Raw genomic sequence first — 16,152 nt, 5'->3', positions numbered from 1 at the left:
GTCTATATGAATTTTAGTTGTCTGCATAATCATAGACCTTTTCCAGACTCTTTCTCAAATTTATCATTACATACAGTATTTTTCAAGAAGTCACAAATTGGTTCTAGTTCAAGGAACTAAATTTATATGCATACCACTACTCAATGGCCAGTTTATAACTTCAAGATTAGGATAAAGGCATTGCCTCTAAAAAATTCACAATAATGTAGACTTACATTATTAGCCGTATACATTTTACAAATAACTATGCTGACCACAAGTCTCAAATGTATTTAAAAGTTCCATCCTTCCTTCCTTCCGCCCATCCGTTTGACCTGTCACTCGGCACTGCTACATCTATCACTATCACTGTATTTTGTTCTTTGTCCACTACCACAATGTCTGCTTGACTGGTCAATACCTGACTGTCCATCTGGATCTGGAAGTGCCACAGCATCTTAGCCTTTTTATGTTCCATTAACTTCTGTGGATTCTGGCCTTCTGTTTGACGTCACTGTGAGAACGACTTGGAAAATAGTGGGTTCTGCTGGGCCCTGCAAATTCCAGCCGCTAACTGCTGTCGGGAGGCCCTACAGGGTCAAAGCCACCTTATAAGGGTGGCGAAGAAAGGAGAGGCGCTTTGTGGACCATGAGGAACTCACAATTTCCTTGTTAGGTCCGAAGCAAGGACGACAGCCATTTTTGGCAGTCACAAGCTGGGACAACCGGGGCCATAAGATTTGTGCTGGAGTGGTCCGTGGACAGAGCATTGAAACTGGGTGAAATAACTTCCAACTCTTACTCCAAATATTTAATTTAAGTACAAGAATTTTAAAAGATAATCTCCAAGCATTAAGGAAGTGGCGATTGGACACATGGAGAAGAGTAAAGACTAAAAATTAAGAGGCAAAAGAAATGCCCAAGGGAAGCTTTAAAATACAGAAAGCCTGGAAAAAAGCTTAAACAATTTGAAAGGTGATTTTTGGAAGAAACTGTCCTGCTTATTTGTATTTTTAAACCTCCTGGACTTATTGGATAATCATCTGTTTTTGACATACTGTTTAATACTGGACTTGGGAGCTGGAGAGCCATCTACTGGAAGAAGAGGAACACTACAACATCCGTACTTTTAGTGAAAATGAGGTCCAATATACATAAAGTCTAATACACAAAATAGAAGAAAGTAAATAACACCTGGAAGGCGGCATAACCTTGACTATATTCTAGAAGACAATTTGGATATTTTGAAAATACCTAATGAGTTTCTTTTTCCTCTTGAAGATTTCAAAGATGAACTAAATTGCAAATAATTTCAACCAAACTGTCTACCGTGGGTCTCACCCATTCCTAAGAGGTCCATAAAGGGGATGTGCATAAGCACACAAGTGTGCCTACCATCCCTGTCTTACTGTCCCCATTTATCAGTACTTACTTCCTTTGTTTATGTTTATACCTATACCTGCTATCTTTTGATTGACGAATGAATAAATAACTGAACTTTATTGAAACTGGCTATTGGATTATAGACAAAAGATTGGAGGAGCCTAGTGGATTGATTTGGATTTGGATTATTAAGGCTATTTGACAGAACATTCTATGAGGCAAAAGAAGAAAGGTAATAGAAGAAAAGAGAAAAGAATAAAAGTTAAATAAGACTTTAAAATTTGGACAATTGGAAAGATAAGTAATTGGAAAATCACAAGACTATAAACTACTAAAGAATTTTAAAGATTATAAACTTAGGGGACGTGGAGGCATAACTATGGGATTGATTGAATTTTATTAAATTGGAGTTTTTAAATATTGAGATGTTTGAACCAAAGAAGTATACTGAGTAATCTTTATTAAATTGTTACAAAATGGATCTAAAGGGGATAATAGAGGCAAATGAAGAAATAATTTTGATGCTCAAAAACATGCATGAAACTATAAAGAACAATAAGGAGACAAGGGGATTGTCTAAAGATAAGAAGTGAATGTAGAAACCACTCAACAATTGAGTGGGGTGGGGAGATGAACATGATATTCAGGAAATAGATGAGAAATTAGAAGAAGCAGTGGAAGAAAAAAATCAAAACGAGATGCAAGAAGGTAAAGAGAAAGGATGAAGAGAAAGGATTAATAAATAGATTTATTTATTATTTAGATGTATTCCTGCCTAAATTTTCCAATCTGCCTCTATGTGTTAGACATTTCTGAGGCCTGTCTGAATAGCCAGAACTTTGAGTCCTGTCTAGTGTGGTAGACCCGCTTCTGTACATTTGGTGTCTGCCACCTGTTCTTGTGCTTCTATTATCAGTACCTCACTGTTGTCTTCTAGTCCAGCTTTTTCCAGGCACTGGTAGGATTTTGCAATGTCTGTCACCTCAGCTACCTGTCAATAGTAGATTCCATGCAGGGTGTTGTCTTGACATTGCACCTCTTCTATATGATCTTCCTGCCTCAGACATTCTCCCAGCAGCTCATCTTTGGATACCATCTTTATTGATGAACTCTTGGAAGCTCTAGGTTTCATCCATGGCAGTGACATTCATCCGATGCCATCCATCCCCTTTCCAACTGGTATATAAACTGGGTGGAAATCTCCATACATTGTGATGAGCTCCCAAGACAGTTTCTAAGTCCTTCTTTGGCCAGCTCACTATATTGATAGAATATCTAATGACTGGCAGGGCATTTATGCTGATTATGTGAATATTTTTATTTCCATTGAGTATGCTCTTCAATAAATGTCTTTTCCTTTGGTGGTACATGGATACTGTTGACTTCCTTGCTTTATTGTACTTCCCATCTGACCTTGGGATTACAAGCTACTTGCAGCTGGCCTGTGTGTCTGATAATTCCACTTTCATCAGTCTTAACTACTTTCCCCCTCTATAAGTGACTATCTGGCCACTTATCCAGTCAAAATGATGTTCTAATGTCCTCCTTAGATGTCAGGATCAGCATGTCAGTATTGCTCTTAGTATTCAGCTTGATGTCATCCATGTAGAGAGATGCTGGTGGTATTCCACTTTTGAACTTGTATTCATATCCAGTTCTTGTGATTATTTGGCTAAGGGGTTAAAGCCTATGCAGACAGCAGTGGAAGTGCAGTATCTATATCTAAAGCATTTTCACTGCTAAAGATTAAGCACTTACTTTAATTTTTAGGATCATTCAGGTATAAAGCTTGGTCAATACATCAACTTTTCAAGCTGTATTTGTTTTGCTCAACCAAAGTGATCCTAAACAACAATTTCCCTTGAGCTTATAATGAACTACCAACAAAAACTTCTCCCCCTGGAATGGAGTTCTTTGATAATTAAGATGTGAATAAACAACTGCCTGTTCAAAGGCTGTACATCTTACAAGATACATTACTATAAAAAGTATTAAGTAAACTGTAACATAACTTCAGAAACATGTTCAATCCTTACTAAAGCTGGAAAGAGTTTCACAAACAAACTTATATATTTTTGTACTAATAAGATAATATAATTGTGATTTCTGAAAGTAAGGTTTTATTCAGTGATTCCTATCTCTTTCAGGTTTTGCTTACTTGCAACTATGCATCCTTTTAATTACTTTCATTGTTTAATAACTTTATGTACTTTTCATGTTACTTTTCCTAGATGTAAAATTATCTGCATCTTTTTACCTAATGTTCATGGGAGCTAGATTTTAAGCACGGTAGAGGTTTGAAATATCAATTTTGTACTAGAAAATTAAATCTGTTAATATAATATCTCCTCCAGTCCAGATAACACATTATTTGAAAGACAACCAAAAAAATTGTAGCTATTTTCTCTTTTCAACCTTCTTCAGTAAATTGTCAGCTTTAAAACATAAAACATGTACCTTCAAATACTAAATACATAAGTAGAGATAATACTACAGTAAATATATATGCCTGAACACTAACTCTTCTTTTTCCAAAAAAATAATAATAATAAATACATTGTGCCTCACCCTATCCCTCCAAAATATATTTCAACTTACAGAGGCTTCTATTTAAAATTTTCTATATTGTAGCTTTTCAAAAGTGGAATAGAGAATTATTACTTTGAGGCTTTTGCAGCAAGCTTTAACAAGTATAACACAGAAGACTAGTTACAGCAGATGTCTGGGTGGAGTAGACAAACCTCAGAAATGCTGTACATTCAGCCAGAAGTTAATATTTGTGCCAACATCCTCATCATATGCCCATCACATGCATTTTTAAAGAGCAACAACATATGCCATGTTCGATTTTTAGAAAAGAAACTGTATCAAACAAATTCTGCATTTAATTGGCAGGCATAAAACAAACATTCATGAATTAGATGTTGATTGCAAGTCAGACTACTCAAATAATGAATACTGTGAAGATACAATGAAATGGCTGAGTTAAAAAGCACATGAGCACATGATGATAAATGAAGCTGCTGTGTGGGATGTTTTAATAATATGGAAATAACTTCTCATATTATTTTTTTCTATATTAAGTGTTGCTCTAGGACTTATTTTGGTGATACAAATCATATAAACAAACCATTAGTGAATAATAGGCCATTATATAGTATAGCATAAATGCAGCAAAACATTTTTTTAATTGTAAACTTCTGATGGGATCCTTCTATAAATCTGTAATGCCAATAAAGATCTCCATCTATTAATGGTGATATATTTATTTTTCTCAACTTTAATACAAAGGGAAAAATAATGTTGAAAAATTTCCTTTTTCCTTCATGTCATTTTAATTAATTAAGCCTCTTTCAAATAGAAAGTATGTGCTTCATTAGAAAATTTTGAAGAGCATACTGGAAGTTTCAGGATTGGATCCTGAGATTAGTAAATACAGTCTAGCTTTAAGGTTACATTGAATAAACTTACACCTCCAGAACTATGTGACTAAAGGAACTGCTCAGATCGTATATCTGAGAAATCCTGGGGCAGTATTACATAACAATTAAGTGACTTTATACATGTTTGAAAATTATACTTAAGAGTTCTCATTAGTAGTTTCTCATAAACCAAAGAAAATAATGAGTACAATGCCTCAAGATTCAGTTCTGGGGCCTGTCTTCTATATTTTAATTAACTAATGAATAAGTAGGAAAAAAACCTTTCCAAATACAAATGATACAAATACAAAATTGCTTAGAACATCCAAAAACCTGAAAGACATTGAAAAATGAGAAAAATCCTGATAGAACTGATAATAGCAAATTGAAATTTAAACAAATGGAAAGTTCTTCACTTAGAAAATAAAAATTGTGTACTAGGTCCAATTCTGAACACTACATTTTAAGGGAGATTCTGAAAAATTGGTTAAGTATCAGAAAAGAAGAAGAAAGAACAAGAAGCTAAACTCATATGGTGGATTAAGAAAGTAACAGGATTGCATTTTCAAGTTTGTAAAGCAATATCACATGGAAGAATGTTAACAAAATAAAACAAAACAAAACAAAAAACTGTTTTCCATCATTCCAGAGAGCAGGACATGAAATAAGGTATTTGTGCTATATAAAGGCAGAATGTTATTGAATGTGGTGGGTAAGGACTTCATAAAGAATAATAACTGAAAAGTAGAACCAAAGGAATGCTGGGCTCCACATGTTTATGTTAATAGGACATAATTCTGGTTTCCTTCATTGAAACATAGGTAAGACCTGATAGCCTAAATAGCTGCCTACAATTACATAATTTTCAGATTTTGTGAAGAATGAAAGTAAATGTTTAGCTCAAACATTCGGAGGAATAATCAATGTATACCCAACTATAGAATAAAAATAATGTGTTTGTTTGTTTATGTCTTTGAGTCAAGGTCATCCAGCTAGGTCATTCCTAAGGTGAAAGTAACTCACAGCTTTTTAGCCTTGTGCTTTAATCACTACATCAATCTGGCTCCCATTTAAATAGAATGTAATGTATTTTAAGCATGATTAGGAACAGCAAAAGAAGATTTTTAATACATTGTGAACAGGATTGTGATTTTTAAATTAAGCAAAAGAACCCAGAGGCTAAATTTACAACATGTTTGGATTTAGATTCAATGCTTATGTTGTATTAAATTAAAAGGAAAAGGAAATCAAGAAAGGGGAAGTGGGAATGAGGAATCCTTTGGCACTCTGTGACATTCTTTGAACTGTAAAATCACAATTTATGCCAAATAGTATCTTCTTACTGTTCTTGCAGCATTTCAAACCCCAAATACTTATCTCATACAGGCATATGAGCTTGCTTATAACATATTTATGATGAGGCCCAATACTAACAGTAGCAGAAAAGCTCTTTTGTTCTTGAGTGTTTCACAAACCATTAGTAAAGGCATAGTTGCACTAAGCTTTGAATATGTTATTTGTTTATTTACTAAGTTAATATGTCACCTATCTCACTATCAAGCTACTCTGGGTAATTATATATTAGATGTTTATTGCAATTTCCAATGTTGCCTTTCATCTTTATATTTTGGTTTTATGCATGTTTCATTTCATTAAATCTATCGATAGATTGTCCTAGGTACACATTACGTGTAAAAGAATTCTGTATATTTTTTAAAAGCCTATAGAATGAACAACCAGTGATATGCCTAAAATGTGCTTAGGAAATGCAACACATACCTAATTCTAAAACCAAATTAAATTCTTTCAAGATTCCACAAAAGTCTTTCATAAAAAATATAAATCCTTACCCAGGGCTCATCCGATCCCTCCCTCCTGCTGAAAGCTTGACAAAAAACAGAAGTACAATTATATTATCATTGTAATTCCATGCTAACAGCAAAATGAGATTCATGTTCATTTCAAGTTTTTAAAATGTTGATTAAGTGTGAATTTCCCCCATACATAAAACTAGACAGCAGAAGGAAATTCAGAGTAAAAACAATAATATGTTTTGCTACTCAGTTTTAGGGTTTTTTTGCAACTTCAAAAGGGAAAGAGAAAATGAATATTAATAATTGGCATAATCTGGGTATATTTGTTGTCTTGTTTTAATTTAAATTCTTGTCTTGCCACAAATAGAAACTAATATTTTTAAAGTTAAAGATTAAAGATTAATTATAGAACACTACTTGTGAATAATCAAAATACTGGCATCTGCCATGATGATGCTTTCCATTTAACTATATTTTTTCTTCATCAATTTTCAATACTCACTGCTTTAATACAGACATCATAACAGAGGTCAAACTCGATTTCATTGAGGGCTGGATCAGGCTTGTGTTTGACCTCAGGGGATCGGGATGGGCATGGTCAGGGTGGGCGTGGCCATCTCAACATCACTTGTATTGGGGGTGCCTGTGGTGGCCAGAGCGCTCTGCCAGCGAAAACAGGCTCCTGAGCTCTGTTTTCGCCTGCAATGGCCTCCTTCAACCCTCTACCAGTGAAAACTGATCTTGGGAGGGCAGCCCGAGCTTCATTTTTGCGGGCAGAGGGTTTCAGGAGGCCAACACAACCAAAAACAGAGCTTGGAAGGGCCGTGCGGTACCCTCCTGAGCTCCGTTTTTGCTGGTAGAGGCATCACAGGCTGGTCCCTCGCTTTTCCCAGGGGCCAGATCTAAGCACCCCACAGGCCAGATCCAGCCCCCGGGTCCTGCATCATAAGATTGACTCAAACTTCCAAAAATAGGAAATCCCTTTAAAATTTGAAGTGATTTCCACCCTACAATCAACAAGCTGGTAAAAAAAAAAGCACCTACAGCAGGTATTCAGCTTGTAATGAAGAGTTAACAGTCCACATTAATATATTACAGATTATAAAACTTTGGTGTCATTTTGAATTTCAGTAAAGTCCCTATTGAAAGCAGTTTTGTAAGAATATCCCCATGAACAAAAGAAACATACATGAAGACAACATAAGCATTCTGCCGGTATTGTGACTAAAAATGTATTAGTTCATTTCCTAGTGAAAAGGCTGTTCTTAAAAAAAAGGGAAAAACCTCCCAAAAACCTGGGAAAGAATTCAAAGTTCCTGTCCAGCATATTTTAATGCAATATTGATGGCTATCGAAGAACTGAAAACTTAATGTTTTATACTGACATAAATATGATTCAGACATGCATGCTAAAGATAGAATGGTAAAACTGATATATGTGGCTAACGTTAATGCTAAATTATTGTAGCACCAAAGCAAACAATAATTTAGTATTAACATTATCCACTTGATACAGACCTTGTTGCTATATAATTGCTATTAGATTATGTAACGGTGCATGCCTTTTGGAATGATGTCCTCCCAGGATCCAAACAGCTGCCATTTTATACTGTAGATATCCTGAAAAGCCTGGAACCTGGTTATTTGCTCACTGTCTTGGAATACAGTGAATGATAATCTCCTGTTGGTAATGTTTTAGTTTGTTTTTTGTACTGCTCCTATATGATTATATATTATTTTTTGCCTTTTTTCTCTATTTTGTCTCTTTTGTACTATTCTGTTGTTGCAAACTGTCCAAAGTCAGTATCCAAAGAGAATGAATGAATATATTAGATTTAATATTCCATTTAAAGCAGCAGATTAAACAGAATAATTTACTTATTGAATATAAGGCAATAGTTTAAGCACTTTACAATGGAAGGACACTTACCAGTTTTATACAGGTGGGCTCTGCTCAAGGATTGCTAAGTAACCCAATGGTTCATGAGATGGGACAAATGACAAAATGAGTGACACAGCATCCTCATTATCGTTAGATTTGTCTGCTAACTAAATAGCCTTAAGGTCATTATCAAATAGGGACTTTTTCTTCCATGCTAAGCAAGGACATCTAAACAGGAAACATGTCATTACTTTTACTCACAGTAAAAAGTGTTTATATTGTAATTGGCTGATATAGTCATAGATAGAAGAATCATATATTGTATCCTTGGTGCTCTTTGAGCTTGGTTGTTTTCTTTCACAGGTTTCATTACCCAAACGAGGTAACATCATCAATGCTACTAGCACTGATGATGTTATCTAGTTTGGGTAATGAAACATCTATAGGAAAAGAATCAAGGTCAGATAACACCAAGGACCCATCATTTCAACTCTGAGCTACAAATATTATCCTTTATTGAAATCATATGTTGTTTTACACATCAAAATACATTTAAAATTTCTCTGCAGGAATAATATTTATCTACAAGATATTTCTTTATTCTGTAAGTTTTACCCCAGATTAGGGTAAAATACCACAGTTTAAAGATGTGGAAACAGGTGTTAGTTTCCATAAAGCAAAGTCAACTTTTGATTTATTGGGTGCGTACTGAGGATCCCAGCAGGTGTAGGAGCTTAACCAATATGGTATGTTTCACAGTAAAGTTGCACAAGTTGAAACAAAAGAGACAAAACAGATGTATAAATGAACTAGCTCATACTCAGTATGAAAAATTATACAAGCAGTGATATTCACTCTACTAAACTAAACTTTTTTATATCACTGTTGATTCAGTTGATTCCATTTAACTGAATGGAATCAGTTCAGTTAACCTCAGTTAACTGATTTAGTAATCTTACTGGTGATTTAATTATCTTACTGGTAGTTAAAAGGTGTGTTGTTTTTGGTTATCAGCCTACCCATTCCTAATGTAAACTTAAAAGATAGGTTACAATAAATATAGTATAAGCACCTTTCAGCAGCATAGTCACAGAAAAATACAGTATTCACCTTTCTCTCTGTCTCTGTCTCTCTCTCTCTCTCTCACACACACACACACCCGTATAGACACTAAAGAAAAAAACACACACATCCAGAATAGGCAGAAATACTTATTTTTTGAACTCATGCAGTTGCAATGGTCTGGATATGATAATGGACTACTTAACCACTAAAACGCATCAGGCATAAAACTGTTGCCCTTTGAAGCAAATGAATGTTGTAAACAATTTATATTTTAACATTGTTAGTTAATGACATATTGGAAAAACCAAGGTTTCTTCTACTTTATTTAGGACCTAATTAGTTATGTTTATGTTTCTGCTACTGTATAGCAATTTATTTATATGACGTGATTCAGAAAAACTATTCTTGTGCTTGAGACAAAATAATGCTATTAGAATCATGATTTGATTAAATTACAAAAATGGATACATTATAACTATTTTCCTTCTGGTATAAAAAATAACAGCTGAATTAGGGTACATTATTATGCATATTTCCTATCATAATGTTAAAATGGAATGATAAATAGATAGATAGATAGATAGATAGATAGATAGATAGATAGATAGATAGACAGACAGATGCTAAGATAGATAGAACTTTAAAAAAATTAATTTACCATGCTTCCGAGCAAAGATTTTAAAATGATGGTTCTTGAGAATTGCATGCAGAACAGTGGAAAAGGAGGGGACTGTTTGTAGAATTTCATGGTAAAAGTTCTCTCAGCAAGACCAACTATACATAGATTTTCATGCAATACATAGATTTTCATATATTTTATCATTTACCTCAACTGTAATATTTCCTAGGAGGACACCGAGTGTCAGGTTTGAACATATAAAACAAAATATTATTGATTTAAAATATTTTATAGAGGAAATAATAGAAACAAATCATTTTTAATAGTATTTGTGTCTGTCAGTATCCTTAACAAGAGATCCTGAATTCTTGACAAGCATATTTGTGTAACTCTATGAGTAAACTGATGATTTTTTGGGAATTATAATTGGTGAAGATGATATAAATTGAGTTTTTAATACTTAATCTATAGATTGCATGGGTTCACAAACTTTGTGGTACCGAAGACACTTGCTGTAGTTCCACACTTCTGCAATTTTAGTATGAAGCAAACACTAGAGCAAAAGTGGATAGTAAAGTGCCCCATGTAATAAACTCTACTACTGCCTATAAGTTTTACCCCAATAAATTTTTATCAACTACTTATTGGGTTAAAATTACATCACAATTTTACCCAAAGAATTTTCAGTATGGTCTAATTTTATCCATAACATAAGGTAAATCAGAAATGAAAATTTAAAAAATGGTAATCCAACATTTAGATTTTTGGCATTTACTATAAGGAAACTACAGGATAAATATAAACCTTTCAATTATCCATTGGTTAGGAAAGTTCATAGATCCTATCCAGGATTCTAAGCTATCTATATATTCACCTAGCTATATCAATCTATATTTTGAAACACATAAGAAAAAGCAAATGTCACCATAATATCTCATACAATTTCTATAGAGGAGGATTAAAAAGCTGGAAAGCTTTTTAAAATTAAACAACTTTGCCATTTTGATGCAAGACTATGTTGTCTATAGACTTTCCAATGCTGAGCAACTTTTTAAAAATAAAAATGATTAATAAACTACAATCTTCATATCTTTTGAAACTTTTTATTCTTAACTGTATTTTATTTGTAAAATAAGAATGAACCTGAAAAAAGGCAAAATAATTATAATAATAATCTGATCACAATGAGACTTGACTATAATTTAAAATGCCCCATCTGAATCAAAGAGCCAAGCTGATCTACTTTTTCTTCAGGACTGATTTATATTCAACCTTCTGGTAAAAAACATTCCATCAAATAATGGAAATTCCCTAAGCCACATTACTGAAGAATTTAAGGGAAAAGAAAGCTTCAACTAATCACCTGTCCTGTTCTTACAGAGCACCAGTCAGCTGCCCCCCAAAACAGTCACTCTATCCTATGGGTTATTTCCTATTGTGCACGTGAAAAAAGGTTCATTTTCTCTCTAGACTGTTCTCATATTTGATCAAGGGAATAGCTTTCATGGGATTGTAACAATTTTTTTATCATCAAACTGAATTATTTAACACTTGTCAGGCTGCCAGACAGAGGCAGAAATCCATGGGAGGGCCATTCTTAACAGATAATAATAAGCTTTAAATCTATGCAGAGTTACAATATTTCAGGTAATTTATTTAGAGCTTTTTTATCCAGCTTTTATTATTTTTACACATAACTCAAAGCAGCGAACATACCCAATACTCAACTTTTCCTATTTCTCCACAACATCAACTTTGTGAAATGAGTTGGGCTGAGAGAGAGAGAGAGTGATTGCCAGAAAGTCACCCAGCCAGCTTTCATGTGTAAGGCCGACTAGAACTCATACTTTCCAGGTGCATTAAACTACTACACTATGGTGACACATGCAAGAGTCAAGATTCTGACTATTCATACACTAGGCCATTTCATATATTCTTTCACAGTAACTGCACATCTACATGTGAATATGGTAAATCTCCACAAAGGTTCAAATTTGCTTAAAAGAGGACCGTTCTGCACAGATATAAAAGAATAAGCTTTAAATCTATGCAGAGTTACAATACTTCCAGACAAATGTATTAATGTACACATGGTTCTGTGAACACTCAAAGCCTATGTTACAAAGATAGATTTGATTCCAAGCACTAATTCTTTAGAAATCCCACTTCTTCCAAGTGCTGGTAACTCACAATCAAACTGTTATAGGACTGAATTGTACTTTTAGTTGGCAGTAAACTAAATTAATGTGATTAAACTTGCACCCATATAAATATTATTGTATGTATGCATACACACACACACACTTATCCATACAGTGAGATCACTTGTCTTCATCTATGACAATAATCCTGTTGCCTCCCTCCAGCAATTTAACACAATCAATAAAGAGGTGTTTCGAAATTGTCTTCCAACATTTTTTTCCTTCCACTTTAAATTTTTTGAATCTAATTTGCAGCTACTTACATCATAGCAGCAGGGACAAGAGTTGTAAGGTTTTTATGCCTACTTTAATTATAGCTTTTACATCCATAAAACTGTGCCTTCACCAATCAGTGACTGATGTAGGCAAGATGGAGCTGGGGTGGGTGGTGGGTGGGGAGGAAGAATAATAATAGTTTATGCTGCAGGATACATACCAACTTTTTATTCCTCTGCAGAAAGGGGCCATAAGTGTGTTTTAAACATTACTGTATACATTCCTCTAATAGAAGACCTGATTGAATAGCCACAGGATAGACAATAGCACTAAAATCCTGAAGCAAATCTTGATTTGCAATCAAGAATATAGGCCTAGAACTTAGCCAACCTCTTAGATGCTTATTCAGTATCCAGACTGGGCAGCCCAGTGCCAAGGCCCCAAACCAGTTCTTCTGGTACCAAATGCCTGTCTTTAGTTCCAAACATAGGTAAAAACCAGACCATGTGCCTACCTATGTGGGTTGGGAAGAGAAAGAAAGAAGATAGTTACCCCAGTAGACTGAAAGTTTCAATCTACTGGGGTAAAAATTATCTCAATCTTGAAAAAATGAGAAGATGGTGGAGAATTAAAGTTGCATAGATCATATAACATTGTTAAAACTTTAAAATCCTCACTACTGGACAATCTGAAGATTACAATGAAATACTTTCAATAAATCACCCATAGTTTCCAGATTCAAAAACTTGCATCAGGTTCTACTTATATTAGTATGAAACCAAGTGTTTTATACTGCCTGATTTCTCCGAATTTAAAACAGGCAGGAAAAAACTTAACCTGTGGTGTATTTCAAAAAAAATCATATAGGGAGCAGGATTACCTGAAGAAAGACATATCAATCCAAAGAGATAGACATGAACAAACTCTGCAAACATTGTCTCCAGGTGGTGGAGCCTGTCGATAGTCTCATGCCAAACGGGAAAGCTGATAGTAAAGAGGGAAGACTTTTCCAAAAAGCTTCCAACACTTTCCAATTTGTAAATCCAAAATCAGCTTAATGTAAAAGCAGCGGTGTCCTAAATCATCCCTAAATCGATTGAGGAGAATTGTCCCGGCTTCTCAACTGGAGCTTCTATTGTCGGTACGGCGAAGAAGAAAGAGTTCATTCAGCAGCAGCCCAAAAGCTTTGTTTTCCTTTTCCTCCAGGTTATCCCGAAGGGGGCTTCCCTGGCCGCGCTGCGGGACCATCCGAACACAAAAAGCTTCTCGGTTGCTTCCACTCGCTCCGCTGGAAGAACCGAAAGCCAGCCGGGTCGCCAGCGGCCCTGAGAGTGCGGCGGCGGTCCCCGTGGTTTTTCACCGGACGCTCAGAAAACGGGTAGCTGAGACCGGTCCGCGGCAACGGCCGCTACTGGCGAAGAGTTGCTGGCTGTGCCGTTGGGCGAGCGCGGGGCGGAAAAAACACGCGCTGCAACCGTTGCTCTAGCAGGAGCAGTAGAGATCGCGGTGGGTCCCATCACTTGAGGCAAAGAGCCTGGACCGCGAAACAAAGCAGCCTCATAGCAGCCACAACGTCGGAGCTGGTCCTCGAGTCCGCCACCATTTAGGTCCAGCCGCTCGTTAGAGCGAAGAGCCTGTCCGGGACTTTCTTTCTTATTACTCAACCGAAGATGGACACAAAAGCAGAGACAGCCCAGACAAAACTTCCAAGAGCCGCCGCCTTTCCCTCCTCCTCCTCCTCCTCTTCGTTTTCAAGCCAGCCCCTGGCAGAGAAAGAATGTAGTTCCACACCGCCACTCTGAGGGGCCTGGTGGAAACCTTTCTAAGCTTGAAGTTTCAGGCATCACGTTAAGGCATGCGTCCGCCCAGTAGTTCCTCCTACCTTGCTGCTTGCAGGTCTAAGACTGCTTCGGGACACCTTAAAGGCACCGTACTACTTCCAGAACTGTTCCGAAATACATTCCAGACACACTTTGAATGATGCAGCATTTCTCCCCTTACGTTTATTACGATGTGATAAAGCGCACCTAATCGGAAGACGAAGGGTTAAAAACTTTCTTTTTCTGTAATTGGATAACAAAGGGCTACACGTTTCGGGATACCTCGACAGGCTCGGAAGAAACCATTTTTTTTGGTACTATTATTTCCCGGTGCTATACTGTAAATGGAACATCCCAGTTTAGGAGTTCAAAAAATCAACCCGGGTAATAGTTGTAACCCTTTAATTATTTTCAAAGCTGAATTTGAACCACCACCACCCCCTCCATAGAGAACAACATCATGATCTGGACTAATAAAGAACAAGAAAAGGGAGACTTCCACCATATTAGAGTAGGTTTTTAACCAGAGGCAGAAATCTCTTTAAAAAAAACAAACACAATCAGAAATGAAGGCAAGATCTGTTGTTATGGAACCTAAAAGTTTTATATAGCACCCCAAACAGCTCAGTCATAGAAATATTGACTCAGAAACTCCCATGGAAACTTAATAAGTTATTGGATGTTGACATTCAAGTCAATAGGTATAATACTGCTGCTTAAAATGATCAATTATATAGAAAGATGCCATACTAGCAAAATTGTACCCATAAATGATGAAGAGATACTATTCTTTTGCTGGTGGCAATTTCCTCACTAGTGATTTCCAATAGACTTCAAGCATAGTCTAAATATGACTGCAAATAGAATAGAAAAGAATAGAATATAATTTTTTATTGGCCAAGTGTGATTGGACACACAAGGAATTTGTCTTAGTGCATATGCTCTCAGTGTACATAAAAGAAAAGATACTGTTATGTATTTAAACTTTAGGAGGGAAGTTTGGGCGGGAACAAGCACGTTGCTGATTGGCTGATGCCTCAGCCAAAATAGTATTTAAAGAGGGGTTTTTGCTGTTGGTCTTTTGCTGGGTCACAATAAACTAAAGAGCTGTTGTCACTCGTGAGGTCTCCTGCCTCGTTATTGCCCAAACTTAACATTGGCGACGAAGGTGGGATACTGAGGCAGCGAGACCAGGAAAAGAGCTGAAGGAGCACGGATTCGCAAAACCCAGCCAGTATCGGAAGCGGTTACATAGCCATGTCCAGCTATACACCGCCAGCGCCATTTGACCCGGCCAAAGAGAAATGGGGGTTGTACATGGCTCATTTCGAGTGTTTCCTCAAAGCAAACAAACTACAGGGAGTCTCGGACAATCGGAAGCGGGCTTACTTCCTAAGTCACTGCGGACCGGAGGTTTTCGATACTGCTGAATGGCTGTCGGAACCAATGCCGGTACAGTTGGTGCCATGGCAAACGCTGCAGACAACACTGAAGGCACACTACGCTCTGGTGCCGTCGAAGTTTGTTCAGCGTTTCGAGCTAAGATAGCGAGTTCAGCAAGAGGGCGAATCGATAAGCGTGTACATGGCCGCATTAAGGAAAGCCGCGAACCACTGTGAGTACCGGGATTTGGATGACTCCCTACTGGAACAACTCATTTGTGGGGTCCGGGACATTCGTTTACAGAGGAGGTTGCTGTCCAAAAGCAACCTAACCCTGGCCCTGGCCCTGGCAAGGGCACACGAGATGTC

The 16,152-nt window shown here is 36.3% G+C and overlaps 1 protein-coding gene across 4 annotated transcripts in view; it reads right to left on the bottom strand.

Moving 5' to 3' along the window:
- The window catches only part of ROBO1 (roundabout guidance receptor 1), a 266,683-nt gene extending 252,153 nt beyond the window's left edge, over positions 1–14,530 (bottom strand). For 2 of the 4 annotated variants that reach the window (XM_058184554.1, XM_058184555.1), the window contains exon 1: positions 13,462–14,528. In XM_058184554.1, coding sequence (XP_058040537.1) covers positions 13,462–13,516 — 55 coding nt within the window. In that variant the 5' untranslated portion in view covers positions 13,517–14,528. Of the gene's footprint in view, positions 1–13,461 lie in introns of all 4 variants that reach the window. The other 2 variants (XM_058184557.1, XM_058184556.1) reach the window with 2 other exon arrangements.
- Positions 14,531–16,152: the final 1,622 nt, after the last annotated feature.

Source organism: Ahaetulla prasina, chromosome 5 (assembly GCF_028640845.1).
Source record: "Ahaetulla prasina isolate Xishuangbanna chromosome 5, ASM2864084v1, whole genome shotgun sequence".
NCBI lineage: Eukaryota > Metazoa > Chordata > Lepidosauria > Squamata > Colubridae > Ahaetulla > Ahaetulla prasina.
This window is presented reverse-complemented; position numbering and strand designations above follow the sequence as displayed.